The 25,111-nt window shown below is 33.7% G+C and overlaps 1 protein-coding gene and 1 pseudogene across 4 annotated transcripts; both read left to right on the top strand.

Annotated features, from left to right (window-relative positions):
* Positions 1–1,044: 1,044 nt before the first annotated feature.
* LOC128171638 (uncharacterized) lies at positions 1,045–7,597 on the top strand. 4 transcript variants are annotated; one of them, XR_008242114.1, is made up of 4 exons: positions 1,045–1,439; positions 5,736–5,862; positions 6,069–6,232; positions 6,887–7,324. XR_008242114.1 is itself a non-coding variant. In XM_052837418.1 (3 exons), exons 1-3 carry the CDS (start codon positions 6,100–6,102, stop codon positions 7,411–7,413), a joined length of 318 nt encoding a protein of 105 aa, XP_052693378.1. In that variant the 5' UTR covers positions 5,870–6,099; the 3' UTR covers positions 7,414–7,597. The 4 variants fall into 4 exon arrangements, 1 of the variants encoding a protein (XP_052693378.1); XR_008242115.1 differs by lacking the exon at positions 5,736–5,862 and having other exon boundaries at positions 1,058–1,439; XR_008242113.1 differs by lacking the exons at positions 1,045–1,439; positions 5,736–5,862 and adding an exon at positions 3,929–4,101.
* A 150-nt stretch (positions 7,598–7,747) lies between these two features.
* LOC128173970 (uncharacterized) lies at positions 7,748–8,912 on the top strand (annotated as a pseudogene).
* Positions 8,913–25,111: the final 16,199 nt, after the last annotated feature.

Here is a 25,111-nt window from a genome sequence, read left to right as displayed (position 1 = left end):
ATAAGTTGATTGCGCATGCACAAAGTCCTCTCGGAGTCCAAAAAAATTGGGATGTCACTGCGTCTCTGTCGCGCTCTCAGTGCGCATACACAGCGTTTGAACGTGTTATTTTTATTTTCGCGCGCTCTTAGAGGTCGCTGTAGTTGCGATTATTGCGCTCTCTTTGCGTTCCTTCTGCGTTCAGTTTTCTTAACGTAGAAAAATTCTGCTGAGTTTATGTAATAACACATTTTTTACGGGCAAAATGGGAATTTTTTTCTATGTAAAATAATAATCGTTTTTTGTTTAATATATTAGAAGCGTAAAGTTTTTCAAAGTGGGAGAATGTCTGGGGGATTTTGTTCTCATCAAAAATATCTTGACCAACCTTGTAAACTGTATTTGTTTGTTTTCAGTGTTTAGAATACGTTGCAATTGTCAAGTATATATAGCTGCGTTAACTATCATGATTCACAGTGTAAAATTCAACAGTTTAGTCAATAATGTTTTATAAAAAAATAGCTTAATATGTATTTTTTTCAGTTGATGTACAAACGATCACTTGTGGTGATTATGTTTTCTTGCTGACCAGCTATGATTTTTTTATGTAACCGTATTTTGATTTTGCTTGTAAAGCACTGCAATGAATAGAAAATTCAAACCCACATTCAGATGCGCAAGTATAAGAAAATCGCTAAGAATTAAAACGCAGATAAGATTATTTATGAGATTATAATGCGATATATAGTATATACATCAAAATGTAGTGATTTTCATGTGTGTTGTCAATAGTGTAGTGAAATGCATGCCATTCTGTCAGTATTGAGTTGCATGTGTGTTTTCATAAAGTGTAAAAATGTAGTGAGATGCACGGCATTTTACAGATTCTTATTTTAAATGAAAATAAAAATCGCAGTATATAACGATCATTAGGATACTATTTTAAATAGAATTCTGAATTTTCTTCGCTGTAAGTATACGAGAAAGCAGTGTAGTCAGTTGCATGTAAATTTTCAGGTGTAGTCAATTGACGGTGTTTACAAACCTGTGTGTGTGTGTGTGTGTGTGTGTGTGTGTGTGTGTGTGTGTGTGTGTGTGTGTGCGTTCGTAAACACTGGCAACTGAGAGCCGACGTCAAGTTACACAGCAACAACTGAGAACACAAAATTCAAGTGAGGACAAAAATCTGGTCCTCAGTTGAATTTCACCTTAGAAATGCTTAAAATCATGCCATAAACCATATATGTGAAAATTGGTGCATGGACCAGTTGGAAGTATTTTTCCGTTTTGTGTATGCTGTGTGTGTATAATTATCAGCCCGTCAGCATGGCGGTATACACACCACGAAGGGTAACACGCATGCGCGGGTTAAAACGGAAGTTTACATTCTATCTGGATCATATAAGCGCTTGAAAACATACAGATATCAAGGACGATCAATGTCGCGTAAAAAGATAAAGGTAAGTATTATTTGTTTTGGTTTTTAAAAAATATTTTATCGCATAGTGTGTGTTATAAATATGTTAAGGAATTTATTCAACAAACGGAAATTTACATCCATACTTGTTTTTTCGATTAAATTGAATCATACCTTCAGTTACAAATACAGTGCAAGAAGCTGTGTATGATCGATACAAACTGGTATAATGGTAAATTATTTCCAACAGTATAAGTCAGTATTTACTTAAAATCGTTAATATTATACATGTACATAAACCATCACATACACTTTCATACAACTAACTGAAGACGTCACAACAAAAATTGCTCATTATCCTCTATAGGCATCCATATTAACAGCCATTGTCTTTGCAGGATGATCATTGTATTCATTTATTACATACAGACGATGTGCAATTTTCAGAGCAATATTAATTAATGTGTTATCAAACGAAAAGCTAGGTATGCACAATAAATGTGCCATACAAATATTAATTGCATGGCGTTAAAGAAAATATCCAATGGCATGTAAACATGAAATCAGAAAGTACTGGGGACGTGTAGAGGAAAATAAAAGCAATAATTTCATTTTAATTAAGAAGTTGCTAACCTAGCTATTATGACATGAAAACGTGTTATAACCATAATAGTTTGTACATTGTTGATTTTGAAGTAGTTTGTACTATGTAAACACAATATATCAACATCATTTTCCCCAACACCCCTCCCTTAAGTAAATTTTAGATCCGCGCCTGTTTGCATATCATTACATCATACAACTTATATATGAATTAATTTGATATCCCAGAAATTTGTCCTTTTTTAAATGAAAATATATCAACGAATCAATTTAAGCTATAAATGCACAATCAATATAACATACCAATTGCAAGGCGTAAAAGATTATTAAATGAAAAGATACCAACGAATTTAATACACACATATAAATATAAAGACTCAACAAAAAAAACACACATTGTAACCGCTGGCAATTGGAAAAAAATGAAGGCATTACAATATTAGCGTCAATTATCAAAATTTAATTATGTAATGACTATAAGTATCCATCATTATATTTTTTGTGAAATATATCGTTGTGTATGATTTTAATTTTTGTGATTGATTATTTGTGGTGTATCTTCTCGTCTGAGGCTTTAACTAGGGTTTTAATGCGTACAGTTTTTTTTAAACACAATTTAAATAAATCATGACTTACCTTTAATGTTACAGTTTAATATATATTACGTTTAATAATATTGCTGTTTTCATTTTTATCTGTCTAAACATTTGCATAAATATAATAACATGTGCTTTAATAAATTATATTATGCCAGGCGCGGATTCCACTAAAAAAAATAAGGCCGTGAAGGATCGTAGCGGCTACGTGGGGCTACGTACATGTACATGTAGCAGCTACGCTGTTGAACAGAAATCTAGACAAGCCGCTACGTGGATATACCTAGCTTACATTTTTAATGCTAAGCATCAAACTCGAAATTGCTACCTCAGTTACCACTTTGTACCAAACTTGATATTTATCCTATTTAGTTATATTTAGTTCATATGATAAGTTATTATGAATTTTAACTTGTACTGTACGTTATATTTCCGCTTGAAATTAACAAAATATGTCGGTTTAATAAGTGGTTGGCTGAATTTAAAAACCTAGCGGCTAGGCTGGTAGCTTATAGTAAAGTTCAATATACCTAGATATCCATATATATCCATATCCATATGTTCATTCGCCCTAAAACGCGTTCGCCCTTTGACGCCGTTCGCTCTAATTTCCGTTCGCCCTGAAATGTGTTCGCTCAAGGCCCGTTTGCAATATTAAAATATAATTTTAAAGCGATTTTTTGTAAATAAAGTTTCAAATTATATAAGATAAAAACCCGCATTCAGTGGATTCAACACATATTATAGTGTCCAGATTAATCTCCGTGTAGCTGCAAAGCCAACTTAGAAGATTAATTATTAATAATGAATAAGATTCTTTTGATAAGATTAGGGCTATAAAAACTTTTATTCTGAATCAAAAAAGCCGCTGCTCGTATCCTCATTGGATTAAATTGTTTTCAAAACAAAGCGAACATATAGAAAAAAGCTTTCCATAATTTTCAGTTTAAATTATTAACCATTAATTAACATTTTCCACTGTTAAAATAATTATGTCTTAAACATTTAAAAAAAAGAATACTTTGATTTCAGTTAAAGTCAGTTATTTAAAGAAAATGTAGTTTTATTGAACAATTGTAAACATTGTTAACGGAATTAAAAACATAACATCGATGATAAATGTTGGATGAAAAAGATAGAAAAATGAAAACTTCTTTATTTTCTTTAACTGACTTTAATTGAAATCACAGTATTCTTTTTTTTTAAAATGTTTAAGACGTAATTATTTCAACATTGACAAGCAAAAAAAAAAGAAAGACGTGATTTACTAATCGTTACAATGCCTATTTTGTTGATTTGCACCCCCCCCCCCCCCCGATGCTACGTTCCTTTATGGCGAATGGACTTGGGCGAACAGGTAGGTGGGGCGAACGAACCCGGTACCTTTTTGCGCATGCGTTAAGGATCATCAAAATGGCGAAAGTTGACTGCATGTCATCTTTCCAACTAGTAAACACTAGGTACGAAACACCTTACAATACCTTTTGCAGCTAGAGCCGTTGGAAGGTATTTATCCTTATGTTTGCCTGTGTGAAGGGAGGTTTAATCTATTTTTGCCGAAACGATCGATTCGGTAGGGGTACCTGTCATGGGTCCTGCATGAAGTCCACTCGTTGACGTTGAGAGGATGTACCCAATCCTTCGTCGTTTTTAAACTCTCTCTCTCTCTCTCTCTCTCTCTCTCTCTCTCTCTCTCTCTCTCTCTCTCTCTCTCTCTCTCTCTCTTCTGCTTTTGACGAAGCTCCCACTGGACACATTGAAACATTGAATGTTGTGATGCTCTAACCGTCAGGATTTGTTATACACAATTTTGGTGTAAATTAAAAAATAATGTTTGAAAAAAATTAATTTTTAGCTAAAGAAGAAACCCATTTTCATAATAATGAGGCTTATTGTTATTTCTTGCATAAACCCTTGACAAAAGTTGAGCTCATGAGACACATTACACCATCAATAAAAATAAAACACCCAATGAAATCGCAGCGTCTATTTGTTCTTTACATTGTTAAAGTTTAAAGGCCGAACATTTTACAAACGCCCCCTTTTTTACCTGTACAAACTTCAAAATGATGCCGCTTGTCAATCAAGTTTGAACGATAGCACCCATTTCGATGGACGTGATCGTCCGAGCTTGATCTGGCCAGGTCCGCTGATTTCTGTTTGCTAGCAATTAACAACGTTATCTTTGATATCTTCCGTCACGTATAAAAAAGGGGAATTAAAATTGAACTTTTAACATTACCAATATTAACATTGTTTTATAGAAAATAAAAGTCAGTAATTGAAAATATGCAATTTATATTTGTATGTGACCTACTAAATTTCACGAAGATGCATAAGCAGTTCCAAAACATGTAAAAAAAAAAAAAAAAAAAAAAATTTAAACAATCTTATGAGCTACTAAAGCTGTATTTACTGGAAATACACTCAACTAGAACTTTTTGGCGCACGAAAACGTCACAAAATGGAAAACGAACTCCAATAATACTGTCATCATAAAAAGGCTGAATTTACATTCCACATTTCTAATTAATAGTGGTTTGAATTCTTATACAATTATATTTATTAAAATTGACTTCCTAAACATGAATGTCAAGTGCTAAACACAATGTACTGAGTTACATTTTTAGAGCAGAATTAATTTAATGATTTTTTTAAATTGTACTTTACACACGTGTAATTCGGACAATGCGTAACATTTCCATAACAAATTGCTTCATATCATTAGAACAACAACATATTCAAACTAAGACCAATTCTGACTGATTAATTATTAATATTTATTATAGTCCCCTACAGGTTTTCACCGCAGGGGACTATAGCTTTCCTCTGCGTCCGACAGTCCGTCCATCTGTCTGTCTGTCCCACTACAGTTTTCCATACTTTTTTTCTTTATGTGTTTGAGGAATAATATGAAATTTGCTGAACAGCTTCAAAATGTCAAACTAATACAGATCAAGATTACACTTTTGTAGCGTCTGGTTGACATATTTTTTGATGTTCGGGTTCGATATTCTGCATAACAGTGCATTGTTTTCACAATTTCCACAAACCGGTAGGGGACGTGTATTGCTTATGCAATACTCTCAGAATGCTTGTTTCCTGTGTATTAATATTCGCTTCTTGTGTTTAATGATTAGCAGCGTTCACGACCGCTGGTAGACTGCAAGCCCCGGAGGCTTCTACACCTCTAGAAATTAAGCCCCACCCTCACCTGAGATTTACCACCCGGTAAAAATGTGCGCGGCCTTTAAGGACAGTCAAATGGTATAAACATTATTATGTTCCCCCACCCATAACTACTATTTAGACTCATCTATAAAAGTTATCTAACAGTTTCTTGTTATTCGACAGAATGATAAGGGTTTTTTTCTGTTTACTTTTATGATCATCAGTTTAAAATTTGTGATTATACACAGAGAAAACTGTTTTATAAACTACCGGGATTTACTATAATCTCTCAATCTTTGCAGTGTGGAAAACAGTAAACAAACAAAAAAATGGATGTGCTTTAGCATATTGAAAACCATGTCAAGAAAAGATCGAAAAAGAGTTAATCCCATTGAAGAGTCAAGGAAATGGAGTGAAAAGAATATTGATCCACCAGGATTTAATATAAGTTTATTTGAGAACAAAGGTAAGGAAAAATTTTTGAATTGCCCTAAATTAAACTTCTGAATTTTGTTTGGAGACCAATCTAGTTGGTATTATTCCTCTATTGTGAGTTAAATATTTCATGAATCCTATTACTTTTGCATGCTTCATGGTTATCAACAGGTATTACTCCATATTATCAATAAATTCTGCTATATGGCCCGCTGATAGCTGCACAAATATATATACATTAAATTTAAAACCAAGGAACTTCATTTTCCAAGGAAGTACATGTAATATTGAATAAAAAATTCAGTTGACTAGTGACTACTGTGGATTCATCATTGTGGAAGAACATTTTCGGTATTAAAATTTTCACAGAAGATGTTCCTAAATTAGTTTAAATAGTCCAAAACCATGTGGAACTTTTTTGTGTGCAATAAATATACAATTTTTGCATGGGTGGAACTGTAGCTCTACGGTCTGTCAACCTGAATTTCACGTGGAGCTACTGTTCTGCAAAAATAAATACAAAAAAATACAAAAATTTTCTTTTGTACAAATTCTTTGACATGATATCAGTGCAATTCATCTAATAGTATATACATGTACATATGACAATAACATGTAAATTGAAATCAACAATTTCTTTATAATTTCCATGTAGCTTCCTGTACGCTTATATTATGTATTATAGGCAGAGGAGTCAGAACAACTGTCCGCAGAAATGCAGGCGACTTTTTGTTAGTGTATACAGGAAAGGTTATAACAAAGAAGGAAGGTGAGAACTTGGAAGAAGGGTTCTCATCTGGCTACAGATTTTGTTTACAGAGATTTGTGGTAAGTGTCTAGATTCTCATGAAATACTTTTTTGTTTTCTTACGTACCTAAATATATGGATATTGGTTTAATGCCAGGCCATGGCTTAATCAAGTATAGCTAAACATATTTGGCTGGTTTTATGGTGGTAGTCAAGGGTTCCAGCAGTTGGAAAATTCAACATTCAAAGATTTTAGAAAAGTGAACACCTAGCTTGTACTAATTATTTGTATGGACTAAATAATGTTGTCACAGAGATAGCTGTCATTTCTCTTATGGTAATTAATTTAAAACATATTTTTCCATCACTGAATCTCGCAAAGACAAATGAATCTATTTACAACTTTTTTTACATCATCCCAGAGGGAAGTCAAATTACATACTTTATTCCTGTGCACTGTTTGAATCCTAAATAAAAATCCCCTCTCTGTTATACTACTCTGGCTCCAATTGATGACTATCTCAGATCATTAGCTTCAATTAATCTATATATTGATAAACTAATTCCATTTCTACATCACTCTAACTCTATAAAAATCTTAAAGGGCCTAAAGAAAAAATAGGTTTGTTTCCGCTTTCCCAACCAACCCTGAAAATACTGCCATCTCAAAACTTTTTTTTTGCCATTTTTCAGTGAGGGTGTTAAATTTTTTTTTTTCAGATCATCTATTTTTTAAAAATTTAGTCAGAGAAACGTTTGGACAAGTCTGTTTATTACATCAACGTTGAAAAACGTGCAGAGTCATGTGCACTATTTTTCTGGTCAGCATGCAGAGTCGTGTGGACTATTTTTTCTGTTTCTCACTCATGGTCATGTGGACTATTACTAATGCACATGCAGAGATTCCATTTTTATATGCTCATGCAGATTCATGCACACATGCTTTATTTGTATTGTTACATGTATGTAAGTTTACATGTGAATCTAAAGATATACACTGTTTTGGCGCAAGTCCTATAATTTTATTTTCCTATTTAATGTTTGTGTGTCAAAAATTGCAATTAATCAAATAATAATTAGCTCGTGTGCACCTATATCTGCATGATTTGAGTGAAAATTTGTACACTCAAAAAGTTGCATTGATTGTATATTGGGTACATTTAGAAAATTGATTTTAACAGTTTTGAAATATCTTGTAGGCGTTACCATGCCAAAACGCAAACATCCTGTGGAGACAAGTGAAGGTACTAGAGCAAAACATAAACCTCAGGCTGAACCAATCGATTACCAAAGACTTGCGCAAGAAATTGTTAAATTGCAAAAACCCAACTCTGATGCATCAAGCAGTACAGTGGTACCCCTAGAAAATGCTGCATCTGCTACATATGCAAACACCGTCAATGAGTTACCTGCACCAACGACTGCTTCTTCGTCTATGCAAGATAACCCTATATTGTCAGTTGTATCTCAACTTTTAGAAAACACAGGTGAGCCAGTAGGCACAAACAAAGGTTTCTTCAATTCTGATAATCTTATCTCTGTAACAGAAGGTATTCCTCTTGGTGCGACAATACCACAAAAGATAAAGGCAAAAATTTGGTCGAATGAATTTTTTGATTTAAAAGTATTATTGTCGCACCAAGATGAAGAACCTCTTACGTTGTGCATTACTCCAGGGGTCATTAATGTGCAGCAAAGTTTAAAATAAAAAACCCCCATGTTCATCAGTCAGTGGACTGATGCCTTTCTTATCTTTATTAACATTAGAATTCAGAAACACCCATCAGAAACTCCCCATTTATTAAAATACATGAGCTTTATTAGAGAAATGCAAAGACTGCATGGGGATGTTGCTTGGAGATCATATGACGAATCTTTCAGAAAGTTTAGGGAGTCTTTGGGTGTAGATTGGCAAAAACCTATAGCTCAGCACATTGTACTTAATTTCAAAAAATTATTGTAAAAGAAAACAATGCGATCCATAAGAATCTGGAATGAAAAGGCAGCCATGTTACGATGACGATGGAGTTGTTTACCAACTCTTGCACCAAGTTCAATAGCCTGTATTACCAGTAAATAAAGCTTTAGTAGCTCATACGTTTGTTTTGAAAAGAAAATTTAATATGTTTTGAAGCTGCTCATCTTTGGGAATTTATTAGGTCGCACACATTAAAATATGGTGTAATTTCTATTACTAAATGAAAAGTCCCGATCGGAATAATTAAATTGGGTGTAATGTTTATTATATCTAAAACAATTGAGCGTTCACTCCAGATGCACCTGTTTAAAACCACAAAAGACAATGGCGAGAAAAGTTTTGTAGTTGTAATAGGATAAATAGCTTTATTTATTTTCCTTTTTTGATGTTTTTGTTTTATTTTGTTTTTTTGGTCAAGATTTCGGATGTTTGCCGGTTTGCCATTTGTCAACTCTTCATTTACTAGCAGCAAAAAACACTTACATCCCGCAAGGTACATGTACTATAAGACTTTGTATTTAAGTTACACATGCGTTTGAAATCAAGCCCGGTCTCTCCCCCCCCCCCCCCTTTCCTCCGGAAACAACATCACAAATTCAAATGACCTCGCATTGTTACAAAACTGGGATAGTCAGACATATCATACATTTTTGTTTAATCTCATAAAAAATCAGCTCCTGTCCCGGGAGGAAACGCCCTAAATTCAACTCGGCATCTATCGGTTAGTTTAGCAGTCATTTATGTAGCACAATGGATATATACATGTAACTTCTGACCCACAAGTCCCGTGTTTGGAATATAGCAGGGACCTTTTTTTAACCATCAATCTTATTCAAATAATTATAAGACTTGTATAAAACCGCTTTTAATAAATTTTAAACAGTTGATATCCCCCCCTAAAAAAATAAATGGGTAGACCTTTATCTGTCAATCAAACACATGATATAATTCTATTTTTATGTATCACCGGGAAAAATAAGGTATTTCTATCAAACCCAAAAAAAATCCGAAGCCTAAGTCCCGACTGATGAAAGTGGAATAAATGTTTTTTTCCTCAGTGGTACAATGTGATATTGGTATACATATCTGAAGGTCTGTAACTTTCGGTCTTAAAATTCCGATCCTCCAACCGAATTGTTTTTTAGACCGGAAGCTACAGACCTGCAGCTTATACCGGTTTAACAAATAAAGGAGTTTAGACAAAATGCCTTTAATTACAGTGCATCGAAATTGCATTTCATATTGATAATCTCTATAAAATATAAAAATTTGGGTTTACATGGAAAACTTTTCCCACAGGTGAAGAGGATTCTTACCTTATTCAATAATCCCAACACGTTACTTTCTAGTGGCGTCGGAAGCAAATTGAAAGGGGGGGGGGGGGGCTAGACCTATCATCAAAAATCTTGACAAGCAAAACGGAAAAAAGGCAAATTCCACAAATCATGACATGTGTGTGTGTGGAGGGAGGGGGGGGGGGTACCGATACCTTCAATCTTCAATATCACTCTTAAATTTCCTTATTTTCATTTCAAATTCTAATAGATACTCCCCCCAAAAATTGGAAGGGGGGGGGGGCAACTTCGTGATACTTCATTTTTTTTAATATGTAAATTAAAGAAAAATAAAATGATGTTTGCTGCGAGAAAAGTTGGGGGGAGGGGGGGGGGCTGGCCTGCCCCCCCCCCCCCCCGACGTTTCCGACGCCTTTGCTTTCTACTGTGTTTAAGCTGCTTATCCTGGTATAGTTGCCTGCTTTGGACCCCTGCTCCAGTCATGTCACGAGATTTGAAGAGTATAAGTAAAAATATACGTTTTTAAAATATGACGGGTTTTTTCCCTAAAAGGTCAGCTCAGTGTGGTTGAACATAAATAAAAAAATACGTTATTCAAATCTTGTTATAAGTGGTGCCCACCGATGGTCTAGGTAAGAATCTCAATGAAAGCTCATGATTTGTTTTGTTGTTGTTTTTTAAATAGAAAAAAATTCACAAGAAGATTTTGCATTGCAAGTGACTTCAAAAGTACCCGGATAAAAAACTTCGATTATTGTGTAAGGTGTTTTAAGTGTGTTTGAATGGCAAAAATGTATTCTTTATTTAATTCTAGACAGGAAGGGGGTGGGGGGGGGGGGGGGGGTAATCACTCATTTGCTACAGTCAGACCGGTATGACACTTATCACACAATGTCATGAAATGAAATCTGATTTTATGCGTATTTGCAGTTTACGGGATTGAAATCTATTAAAAGCATGTTAAGACTATAAACCTAAAAGTGATTGATTTCTTTTTTATGAAAGATCCAGTAAAAATTCATCTTTTTTAAGAATCTACATAGCACATAATACACGTACATATTTTAGGGTCCAAATTCAACTACCGTTTTCCTTTTCAACGAATCTGTTTCCTGTGAATTTAATTTTTATTTAATATTCAATCTTCTTCAGTCATGTACGTATGTTTCATGCATTCACATGTATGTACATATATATGCCGTTTAACATGCTTTATCATAGTTCTGAAAATAAATGTATGCATGCATAACAATCATTTAATATTCTCTCTCTCTCTTTCTCTCTCTCTCTCTCTCTCTCTGCCTGCAACCGGTGCTCCAATGCCTCTGAACATCTCCAGTTCTAGCTTCGTGACGTAACAGTAGGCTATACGTCAGTTTGAAGAAGTTTTGGAAGACTTGCACACTAAAATCGGCACTTTAGTTGGCAGAAATATTCATGGGCGGATCCTGAAACTTCAAAACTTTGAATTAGTATTTTGAAGAGAACTCTTTAGTTTCTGCCAGACCACTGACACAGCAATTTACTTAGGTGATGGGAAATGTCTCCAGCTATATGAATAAAAAAAAAAAGAATATTAAAATGAAGATTTACAATGAGCCCATAATTCTATCACAACTCATAACAACGTACACATCGCAGACTTCCATAGAAATCATTGTGGTTTTTTTTTCAATGTAATTTTAATATCTGCATGTTACAAATATAAAATTAAAACTAGACACTTGTTGCAAAAGCAACAAAAAGGTCTTCCGTTTTGATATACATGTATCAATTTAACTGTAAGACATTGCTTCTCTCACATAGAAAAAAAGTGGATATGATAAATATTGTGAATAATCTCAATCACTTACAGTGACAAAAATCTCACGGACATCAAATGTGTAAAATGGAAAGCTACACAGACATATTTGAGATATCTCACCAGAAGTAAAATTTATTTGCTAATTTAATATTATATAGATGACATATGTAAGATTATATACTGATATTTTCATTTTATGTAAAATGAATAAAATATGAAGAAAACTAAATTTTTGAAGTTCTTCCGGTGACGACCGGAAGTTACGCCGAACAAAACAAAACGATGTTAACACATGTTCATACATAGGTCTATCATCCCACAAAGTTTGGTTGTTCAAGTCGTCACCGTTTTTGAGATCTCGTCGAAATAAGGTTTTTTGTCTCGGGACAGGAAACGGACATGCGGAAATGCTCAATGTAAATTGTATTAAACATATTTTGTATACTTGCCTTTTGTACGTTATATTTCATTTATCTAGCTAAAAATGTCAAAGAAAAACAGTTAAACTGATAAACAGCTCGATTTGTTTGAACTCTTCCGGTGTGGACCGGAAGTGACGGAAGACAAAATGAAACCAGTTAAACACATCTTCAATCAAATGTCTATCATCCACGAAAGTTCCGTGTCTTGATCACTTATAGTTTCTGAGATCTCGCGGGTACAAAATGTGTTTTAAAAAGGCTTCCTGAGATGATTGAGATATCTCACCGGAAGTAGAATTTTTTTGTTGATTTAACATTGCAAAGATAAGTTATGTATAGAATTATACTTATTTATTTAATTTACGGAAAATGAATTTAATGCGTATAATAACTATTTTTGAAGTGCTTCCGGTGACGACAGAAAGCTACGACGAACAAAACAAAAGTGTTTAAACACATCTACATACACAGGTCTATCATCCTACAAAAATTGGTTGTTCAAGTTTTTCCCATCTTTGAGATCTCGAGGTGACAAGCTTTTTCATTGCGGGACAGGAAACGGACGACCGGAAATGAATTTTTAAAAAATGAAAAAATCATTCCTACACTTTATCATTCTCTATTATTCCTGAAAATTTCAAAAAAATCTATCCAGTCATCTCTGAGAAAATCGGGGAAAAAAATAATGATAATAATAATAATAATAACTAGACACTTGTTGCAAAAGCAACAAAAAGGTCTTCCGTTTTGATATACATGTATCAATTTAACTGTAAGACATTGCTTCTCTCACATAGAAAAAAAAGTGGATATGATAAATATTGTGAATAATCTCAATCACTTACAGTGACAAAAATCTCACGGACATCAAATTTCTAAAATGGAAAGCTACACAGAGACATTTGAGATATCTCACCGGAAGTTAAATTTATTTGCTAATTTAACATTATATAGATGACATGTGTAAGATTATATACTGATATTTTCATTTTATGTAAAATGAATAAAATATGAAGAAAACAAAATTTTTGAAGTGCTTCCGGTGACGACCGGATGTTACGCCGAACAAAACAAAACAGTGTTAACACATGTTCATACATAGGTCTATCATCCCACAAAGTTTGGTTGTTCAAGTCGTCACCGTTTTTGAGATCTCGTCGAAATAAGGTTTTTTGTCTCGGGACAGGAAACGGACATGCGGAAGTGCTCAATGTAAATTGTATTAAATATTTCTTGTATACTTGCCTTTTGTACGTTATATACATTTATCTAGCTAAAAATGACAAAGAAAAACAGTTAAACTAATAAACAGCTCGATTTGTTTGAACTCTTCCGGTGTGTACCGGAAGTGACGGAAGACAAAATGAAACCAGTTAAACACATCTTCAATCAAATGTCTATCATCCACGAAAGTTCCGTGTCTTGATCTCTTATAGTTTCTGAGATCTCGCGGGTACAAAATGTGTTTTAAAAAGGCTTCCTGAGATGATTGAGATATCTCACCGGAAGTAGAATTTTTTTGTTGATTTAACATTGCATAGATAAGTTATGCATAGAATTATACTTATTTATTTAATTTACGGAAAATGAATTTAATGCGTAAAATAACTATTTTTGAAGTGCTTCCGGGGACGACCGGAAGTTACGACGAACAAAACAAAAGTGTTTAAACACATCTACATACACAGGTCTATCATCCTACAAAAATTGGTTGATCAAGTCTTTACCATCTTTGAGGTCTCGAGGTGACAAGCTTTTTCATTGCGGGACAGGAAACGGACGACCGGAAATGAATTTTTAAAAAATGAAAAAATCATTCCTACACTTTATCATTCTCTATTATTCCTGAAAATTTCAAGAAAATCTATCCAGTCATCTCTGAGAAAATCGGGGAAAAAAATAATAATAATAATAATAACTAGACTCTTGTTGCTATAGCAACAAAAAGGTCTTCCGTTCCTCACGTATAAATCTGTACAACAATTCCATTTCTCTTGTAAACAGAAAACGGATATAATTTATACTGTAAAGGAATTCCCAAGAAATAAACAAAACAAAAAGACAAAACGTCATTTTTTGAGTACTTTCTGTGACGACCGGAAGTTACGCCGGATCATACAAAACATAGTAAACATATCTTCATACATTGCCTTGTCTTTCCTCAAAGTTTGGATGTTCAAGTTTTTGTTAGTTATAATATCTCGTTGAGAAAATGTTTTTGTCTCGGGACCGGAAACGAACGAACGGAAGTGATTAAGAAATTGAAAATACGTATTTTAGTACATTTACCTATGATACGTTATTGTTCATCACATTGAGTAAAATGTTAAAAAAATTCTTATGTTAAAACAAAACAAAAAACCTTTTATTGCTTGAACACTTCGAGTGAAAACCGGAAGTGACGTACGACCAAATGGAACCCGTTCAACACATGTTCATTCAAATGTCCATTATCCATACAAGTTTTGTGTCTTGATCTCTCACTGTTTCTGAGATCTTGGGGGTAGTTTGTTTTAAAAGAAGGCTACCTGAGATATTTGAGATGTCTCACCGAAAGTAGAACTTTTTTTGGTTTTTTAAACATGTGTGGATGACCTCCTGTATTTTTGTAACTAAAATGTTACTTTTATGCTAAATAACAAACATGTTTTTTAAAAATCAGAATTTGGTGTACTTCCTGTGACGACCGGAAGTTACGCCGGATAAAACAAAATAGTGTTAACACGTGTCCATACACAGGTCTATAATCCTACAAAGTTTGGTTGTTGAAGTCGTTACCGTTTTTGAGATCTCTTCGATATAAGGTTTTTTGTCTCGGGACAGGAAACGGACAAACGGAAGTGCTTAATGAAATTTAAATTTTTTATATCTTGTTTACTTTCCTATTTTACATTATTATTCATCAAAGTAGCTAAAACTATCAAAATAAAAACAGTTTAACGGATAAACAGTTTGATTTGTTTGAACTCTTCCGCTGTGGACCGGAAGTGACGGAAGACAAAATGAAACTGTTTAAACACATCTTCAATCAAATGTCTATGATTAGTGAAAGTTTTGTGTCTTGATCACGTACAGTACCTGAGAACTTGCGGGTACAAAATATGTTTTAAAAAAGCTTCCTGAGATAATCGAGATATCTCACCGGAAGTAGAACTTTTTTGTTTATTTAACATTGCATAGATGACATATGCTAGGATCTATACTAATATTTTTATTCTATGGAAAATAAATCAAATACGTAAAAACAAAATTTTTTGAAGAGCTTCCGGTGACGACCGGAAGTTACGACGAACAAAACAAAAGTGTTTAAACACATCTACAACTATAGGTCTATCATCCCTCAAAGTTTGGATGTTCAAATCTTTATCGTTTCTGAGATCTCGATGTGACAAGCTTTTTGTCGCGGGACAGGAAACAGACGACAGGAAGTCGATTTTGAAAAAATGAAAAAATCGCCTAGAGATACGATCATTTTCTATCACTCCTGAAAACTTGAAGTAAATCGATCCAGCCATCTCTGAGATATCTTGTGGACAAAAAATGGGAAAAAAATAATAATAAAAAACATTACAATCTCTATAAGGTCTTCCGTTGGAAACGGAAGACCTTAATAAAAAGAAACATTACAGTCACTATAAGGTCTTCCGTTGGAAACGGAAGACCTTAACTAGACTCTTGTTGCTATAGCAACAGAAAGGTCTTCCGTTCCTCATGTATAAATCTGTACAAAAGATCCATTTCTCTTGTAAACAGAAAATGGATATAACATATACTGAGAAAGAATTCCAAAGGAATAAAAAAAAACAAAAAGACAAAATGTCAATTTTTGAGTACTTTTTGTGACGACCGGAAGTTACGCCGGATCATACAGTACATAGTAAACATATATTCATACATTGTTTTGTCTTTCCTCGAGGTTTTGATGTTCAAGTTTTTGTAAGTTATAATATCTCTTTGAAAAAAGGTTTTTAGTCTCGGTACCGGAAACGAACAAACGGAAGTGATTTAAGAAATTAAAAGTAGATATTTTAGTACATTTATCTACGGTACGTTTCTGTTCATCAAATTAAGTAAAATATTAAAACAAATCTAAAGTTAAAAAAAACCTTCTATTCCTTGAACGCTTCAATTGAGAACCGGAAATGACGTACGACCAAATGAAACCCGTTAAACACATGTTCAATCAAATGTTAATTATACCTATAAATTTTGTTTCTTGATCTCTCACAGTTTCTGAGATCTTGTGGGTACTTTGTTTTTTTTAACAGAAGGCTACCTGAGATATTTGAGATGTCTCACCGGAAGTAGAACTTTTTGTTGTTTATTTATAATGTATATATGAACTTTTGTATATCTATAGCTTAAATGTTACTTCCATGCTAATTAACCAAATATTTTTAAAAAATCAAAATTGGATGTACTTCCTGTGACGACCGGAAGTTACGCCGAACAAAACAAACTAATGTGAACCCATGTACATACATAGATCTATCATCCCACAATGTTTGGTTGTTCAAATTGTTACCGTTTTAAAGATCTCGTCGAAATAAGGTTTTTTGTCTCGGGACAGGAAACGGACAGACGGAAGTGCGCATTGTAAATTGTATTAAATATTTCTTGTATACTTGCCTTTTGTACATAATTGTTCATTAAAATAACTTAAAATATCAAAAGAAAACAGTTAAACTTATAAACAGCTTGATTTTTTTTAACTCTTCCTGTGTGGACCGGAAGTGACGGAAGACAAAATGAAACCGGTTAAACATATCTTCAATCAAATGTCTATCATTCATAAAAGTTTCATGATTTGATCATTTATAGTTTCTGAGATCTCGCGGGTACAAAAAGTGTTTTAAAAAAGCTACCTGAGATAATTGAGATATCTCACCGGAAGTAGAATTTTTTTGTTGATATAACATCGCATAGATAACTTATGTATAGAATTATAGTTTTATGTTTATTCTATGGAAAAGAAATTCAATGCGTAAAAATAATTATTTTTGAAGTGCTTCCGGTGACGACCGGAAGTTACGACGAACAAAACAAAATAGTTTAAACACATCTACAACTATAGGTCTATCATCGTACAAAGTTTGGTTGTTCAAGTCTTTACCGTTTTTGAGATCTCGAGGTGACAAGCTTTTTCGTTGCGGGACAGGAAACGGACGACCGGAAATGATTTTTGAAAAAATGAAAAAAACGCCTAGAGATATTATCATTCTCTTTCATTCCAGAAAATTTCAAAAAAATCTATCCGGCCATCTCTGAGAAATCTTGTGGACAAAAAAAGGAAAAAAAAAAAAAATAACTAGACTCTTGTTGCTATAGCAACAAAAAGGTCTTCCGTTCCTCATGTATAAATCTGTACAAAAGATCCATTTCTCTTGTAAACAGAAAATGGATATTATTTATACTAAAAAGGAATTCCCAAGAAATGAACAAAACAAAAAGACAAAACGTCATTTTTGAGTACTTTCTGTGACGACCGGAAGTTACGCCGGATCATACAAAACATAGTAAACATATCTTCATACATTGTCTTGTATTTCCTCAAATTTTGGATGTTCAAGTTTTTGTTAGTTATAATATCTCGTTGAGAAATGGTTTTTCTCTCGGGACCGGAAAGGAACGAACGGAAGTGATTAAGAAATTGAAAATACGTATTTTAGTACATTTACCTATGATAAGTTATTGTTCGTCACATTGAGAAAATGCTAAAAAAAATTCTAATTAAAAAAAAACAACAACCTTTTATTGCTTGAACACTTCGAGTGAAAACCGGAAGTGACGTCCGACCAAATGGAACCCGTTAAACACATCTTCATTCAAATGTCCATTATCCATACAAGTTTTGTGTCTTGATCTCTCAAAGTTTCTGAGATCTAGGTGGTATGTTTTTTAAAAAGAAGGCTACCTGAGATATTTGAGATGTCTCAACGGAAGTAGAACTTTTTTGGGTTTTTTTACGATCTGTGGATGACTTCCTGTATTTTTATAACTAAAATGTTACTTCCATGCTAAATAACCAACATATTTTTTAAAAATCCGATCTTGGTGTACTTCCTGTGACGACCGGAAGTTACGCCGGATGAAACAAAATAGTGTTAACACGTGTCCATACACAGGTCTATAATCCTACAAAGTTTGGTTGTTGAAGTCGTTACCGTTTTTGAGATCTCGTCGATATAAGGTTTTTTGTCTCAAGACAGGAAACGGACAAACGGAAGTGCTTAATGAAATTTAATTTTTTTTTATTTTGTTACTTTCCTATTTTACATTATTATTCATCGAAGTAGCTAAAACTATAAAAAAAAAAACCCCAGTTTTATGGATAAACAGTTTGATTTGTTTGAACTCTTCCGCTGTGGACCGGAAGTGACGGAAGACAAAATGAAACTGTTTAAACACATTTTCAATCAAATGTCTATGATTAGTGAAAGTTTCGTGTCTTAATCACGTACAGTACCTGAGAACCTGCGGGTACAAAATATGTTTTAAAAAAGCTTCCTGAGATAATCGAGATATCTCACCGAAAGTAGATTTTTTTTGTTTATTTAACATTGTATAGATGACATATGTAAGGATCTATACTAATATCTTTATTCTATGGGAAATAAATAAGATATGTAAAAACAAAATTTTTTGAAGTGCTTCCGGTGACGACCGGAAGTTACGCCGAACAAAACAAAAATGTTTAAACACATCTACAACTATAGGTCTATCATCCCACAAAGTTTGGATGTTCAAGTCTTTACCGTTTCTGAGATCTCGTTGGTACAAGCTTTTTCAACGCGGGACAGGAAACGGACGACCGGAAACGATTTTTGATAAAATGAAAAAAACGCCTCGAGATATTGTCATTTTCTTCCATTCCAGAAAATTTCACATAAATCTATCCAATCATCTCTGAGAAATCTTGTGGACAAAAACTGGGAAAAAAATAATAATAATAACTAGACTCTTGTTGCAATAGCAACAAAAAGGTCTTCCGTTCCTCATGTATTAATCTGCACAAAAAATCTAGTTATCTTGTAAACAGAAAATGGATATAATATATATAAGTTTTGTGTCTTGATCTATCACAGTTTCTGAGATCTTATTTATACTTTGTTTTTAAAAAGAAGACTATCTGAGATATATGAGATGTCTCACCGGAAGTAGAACTTTTTTTACCATGTGTAGATGACTTTTTGTATTTCTATAGCTAAAATGTTACTTCAATGCTAAATAACCAAAATATTTTTAAAAATATCAAAATTGAGTGTACTTCCTGTGACGACCGGAAGTTACGCCGGATAAAACAAAATAGTGTTAACACGTGTCCATACACAGGTCTATAATCCTACAAAGTTTGGTTGTTGAAGTCGTTACCGTTTTTGAGATCTCGTCGATATAAGGTTTTTTGTCTCGGGACAGGAAACGAACAAACGGAACTGCTAAATGAAATTTAAATTTTTTATATATTGTTACTTTCCTATTTTACATTATTATTCATCGAAGTAGCTAAAACTATCAAATAAAAACAGTTTAACGGATAAAGAGTTTGATTTGTTTGACCTCTTCCGCTGTGGACCGGAAGTGACGGAAGACAAAATGAAACTGTTTAAACACATCTTCAATCAAATGTCTATGATTAGTGAAAGTTTCGTGTCTTGATCACGTTTTGTACCTGAGAACTTGCGGGTACAAAATATGTTTTAAAAAAGCTTCCTGAGATAATCGAGATATCTTACCGGAAGTAATTTTTTTTTTGTTTATTTAACATTGTATAGATGACATATGTAAGGATCTATACTCATATCTTTATCCTATGGAAAATAAATTAAATACGTAAAAACAAAAACATTTGAAGAGCTTCCGGTGACGACCGGAAGTTACGCCAAACAAATCAAAAATGTTTAAACACATCAACAACTATAGGTCTATCCTCCCTCAAATTTTGGATGTTCAAATCTTTATCGTTTCTGAGATCTCGATGTGACAAGGTTTTTTGTTGCGGGACAGGACACGGACAACAGAAAGTCGATTTTGAAAAAAATAAAAAAAACGCCTCGAGATACGATCATTCTTTATCACTCCTGAAAATTTGAAGTTAATCTATCCAGTCATCTCTGAGAAATCTTGTGGACAAAAAATGGGAAAAAAATAATAATAAAAAACATTACAATCTCTATAAGGTCTTCCGTTGGAAACGGAAGACCTTAAAAAACCTTACAATCACTATAAGGTCTTCCGTTGGAAACGGAAGACCTTAATAATAAAAAACCTTACAATCACTATAAGGTCTTCCGTTGGAAACGGAAGACCTTAAAAAGAAACATTACAATCACTATAAGGTCTTCCGTTGGAAACGGAAGACCTTAATGAATGAATATTACGATCACGCTAATGCATTATGTGATTCAACGTACTGCGTCAAGAATGCATTATATTAGAAACGTGGTATTTCAAGTATTGTCTGTAGATATTAAAATAATATTGATTATTATGAATTTTTTTTCAAAGAAATGATGAACCCAACAGGTTAAATACAGAGAGACGTTTATTCATGTCTACACACCACTGCTTATTTGTGTAGTTTGACTAAAGAAGAAACATGCATTCAAAACGTCCATAGTAAAAAAAACCGTACTGCTTGTACTGTAATCACATGCAGAAACTGAAATAATAAGGTAATTAAAAAATCAAATTAATGAATACAACTTGAACAAAACATATAAATACCTGTTCAAGATATATACGTTATTTATATACCGTACTGTTAGAGTATATGTGCCTGTAAAATATGAGAAAATATACTTGTTACGTTAGTATTTCTACTTAAGTAATGTGTAAACACTTAGCATGTAAACCCCGCTGAAATTACATTTATTTTCATGTCGCCAGGGACTGATAAGATGTATCCAATTTTAAGTTCGTGGATATTTCAGGCTTAATTCATGATCCGCCGATCAATTTCAACTCTCAGTGCAAACAGAATATATGACGTCACGAACACGGAAGTGACGCGGAGCGGTAAATCTTCTGTGGCAATGGATGCAGTGCTTGTTGGAACTTGTCATGTAAATAACGTCCGGCTTATAGCTATGATGTTTTATTGTAACTCGGAATTCGGTGAATTTCTTAACTGCCGCGACCGCATTATGGATTATGTACGTCTCGATCGTAGCCATCGCGTTTTAGCCAAGCATTGTCGCATACAAAGGCTACTTCACTTCGTCTCATTGTAAGTTTAGATTTGAGGAGCGCAGTGTTGCTTCCAGTCAACATCTGCGATGTTATAGTGGCGAATTTACAGCTTGTGGAGATGATTTACGTATTACATATCAAATATTAATGTCTAAATTGAAAGGCAGCTGGATTTTACGCGAATGGGGGGGGGGGGGGGGTTAGCTTTTCACTGAAAAACTAACCCCCCCCCCTTTTCTACCGGAAGATGTTAGGAGATTTGTCGTACAAATCTGATTTATACAAATGAAAATTTATCAAATAAAGCACAAACAAACAATTACAAAACAAATAAATAGAATAAATTAAAACAAATAAAAAAGATAACTAGAGCCGAGCTCGTTGCAAAGCAACGAGTAGGTCTTCCGTCGCAACTTCGTGTCGCGAAAGGATTGTCCATCAGTTTGATTAAAACACCTCATTCTCCTGACACTTGTCAGAGCCTGACAGACCCTGTATTGATAAAAGGTCATCTTTACACGACCATTTCTTCTTACCAATTAGAGCTTTAGAAAATTGATTGGAACTCTTCAAATGGAGACCAAAAAAAAATAATTCATGCCTGTTTTCTATGTAACCTCTAGATTGAGTATTGCACCACTCATTAAACATATAAAGGCATATCTTTGCTAAGTAGGTGTTTATTTAGATTGTATGCAAATGTGGAGGTCAAGTGGAAATAATCTGTTATTGATACAGGTCTATCAGAAGCTGGCGAGTGTAAGGAGAAGGGAAATGGTTTTTAATGATACTGGATTATCAATATGATAATAGTAAGTTCAAGAAATCGAAAACGAGACTCAATTGCAAAGTATTATTTTCATACCAGGCAAGTTCTTCGTTTAACTTACTTTAAGTTTAGGATAACTTTAAAAAGTACATCATTTATGTACATGTATATAATTAATTTAATTATAATAAAAGTGTGGATGTGGCGGTGGGGGAAATTTTCTAAGCGTTAACTTAAGGGAAATTTTGGTTGAGAGAAAGGGGGCATTGCTTCCACTGGACCATCTAAAAGGTACTGTTAGCAAGCTCACAAATGATATCCCCGCTAAGAAAGAAGTCATTACTCACGTATTTCTTTATTAGAGAATAATGGATGGTTCGTTTTCTTTAGTGAGTCAGACAAGGCAGGGTATATTTACAGGTCACAAGTAATCTTTATGTCAAACTCTAGCTTTTACTCATTTCCATTAATACAAGATATGACATATGTTTAATATGACTTTGAACTTGCGCAACTGACCCTGGGTCAAGTTCATGACACATCATCGGTAATCAGGAATCTTTACATGAAATAGAAACTCCCAATGTTTCTCCTTAAATGACTTGGGGACAAATCATTACACACCCTCAGGTCATAAGCAATCTTTGTGTGAAGTAAGAAGTTCCAAAGTGGACCAGAAACAAATTTTGCACTTTTCCTGCCAGTGACCTTTACTTTGTCCAAATGACCTTGGGTTTAGGTCATGACGCTTCGTCAGGTAATGAGTAATATTTATATAAAGTAAGAACACTTCCAATGTTTCTCCATCAGAAAGATATAGACCGGACATGACGTACGGACGGACAAGGTGATTTTTATTTACCCCCCCCCCCCCCTTAATTTATTTTCGTGGGGTATAAAAATCTTTTTCGCCCGTTTTGTGCGGCACAAAAAAACCCCTATATTTTTCAGTTATTTCTATCACATCACATATAAATATACATGTAAATGTATGATTTGTATGCACATTTGAGTTCTTCTCATCATCGTCGGAAAGGATAAGAAACCCTTGAAGTTCAATAATGTCTTTTCATGGGCATTTGTCAATTTGCATCACTAAATGATTTCCAAGCGGTATGCTATCAAAGCTTTTGAGATGTTACATGTAGATATTGAATTTCTATAGATTTAAATTTAACGTAAGGAAAAACAACACTTTTTATACAAAAAAAAATCTAAAATAGCTTTATGTACGCGTACACATAAATAAGAAAATGTAGTGAAAGCTATAAAGACTTTATTTCTTCTTTTCTAGACTTTTTCAGAGTTAACAAACTACAAGTTAACAATCTCCCATTTTGACAAGCTAGATGAAAAATAAAATATTCCGCTGAGTTTTAGGTCACTTAATCTGCATGACAACCTCATACTACACAACTTCAATAATTTTTTTTATCAATGTGCATATACATGTAACAATAAGTAAAATCCCCAAGAACAAATATCTATCGCAATTAAATGCATACATTTTTGGGAGGCAGAAAAGTCGTTATATTATAGTCTGCAAGTCAATTGAACTACTACAATTATTTAAAAAAAATAAGAAACTGTCGACACTTGCAGTACTCTGATGATTTAATAACGATCGACCGACTTTATTGCTTAATGTAGTCGTATATCATTACTAATCATTCTAATCCTGAGAACAAATTTTATTTAATCTTTGACTTAAAACTGTTAACTTATAAACCCAGAGACATAAATAACTTATTAAGTTATTTATGTCTCTGATAATATATATTTTATTCTGTTCACAACTATAGAAGTTTAGCGTGTTCAACAGGTTAATTGTTTAGCCACATTCTCAGATTACGATATCGCACCTTTAATGTGAGGTTGATTGGCATCGAATATTTAGACACTTATTGTTTAACAATTGACCGCTGCAGTGAAAGCACCCTTCCAAATGTTACTCAATTATTTATCAATAATTGCTGATCTGCAGCCCGGGGGCAATATTCTGAGCTATGTGCGCTGACGCGACAGGAGATTTTCGGGATTAACTTAGCATAGACTGACCGAATAAACACACGGGTGGGAAAGTGACATACATTGAGGAGAAAAATGTACACATGTTAAGTAGTCGCCAAAAATAGGTCTTCGCCACATTTTGAAAAAAATAAAGCCCTTGCACTGTGATCATGAAACCGATAAAATCTAAACAAATCTTGTTTAAAAACTCATGTAAACATTCTAAAAATAATCGCTAAATTCCTCAATTCTGGACAATTCTTTTATCGTGTCAGCCTCTACCGCCAATCGCAACTTCTCGGGCCTTTCCGGCAAGCTCGAAAAAACACTTCGAATGTATTACCTAGGCGTCCATGACAACCCCCCTTTTTATAAAACTTGATATAATTACAATACATTTTGATCTGTTGAGATGCGAGCTATACTTCTTTAAAGGTATCAATATACACTAAAAATATAACACAGAAACGACATACATGACTTCTTGCCGATACTTTTTTTAATGGGACGCGACTCCATTTTGTATAAAATTCTAACATCCGGTTATGTTAATACACTCAAGGTGTTTTTCCAAACTAGCCGGAAATGCCAGAGAAGTTGCAATTGTCTCTACCGCATGTGTTAATTTGATATTTGATTTTTTATATCCTGCCTTGAACGCTTGGGGACTGTTTCGTTTTCTAAATTCGGCTAAA

This window comes from Crassostrea angulata, chromosome 2 (genome assembly GCF_025612915.1).
Source record: "Crassostrea angulata isolate pt1a10 chromosome 2, ASM2561291v2, whole genome shotgun sequence".
NCBI classification, from domain to species: domain Eukaryota; kingdom Metazoa; phylum Mollusca; class Bivalvia; order Ostreida; family Ostreidae; genus Magallana; species Magallana angulata.
Note: the sequence above shows the minus strand (reverse complement) of the source record. Positions and strands in the feature narration are given on the sequence as shown.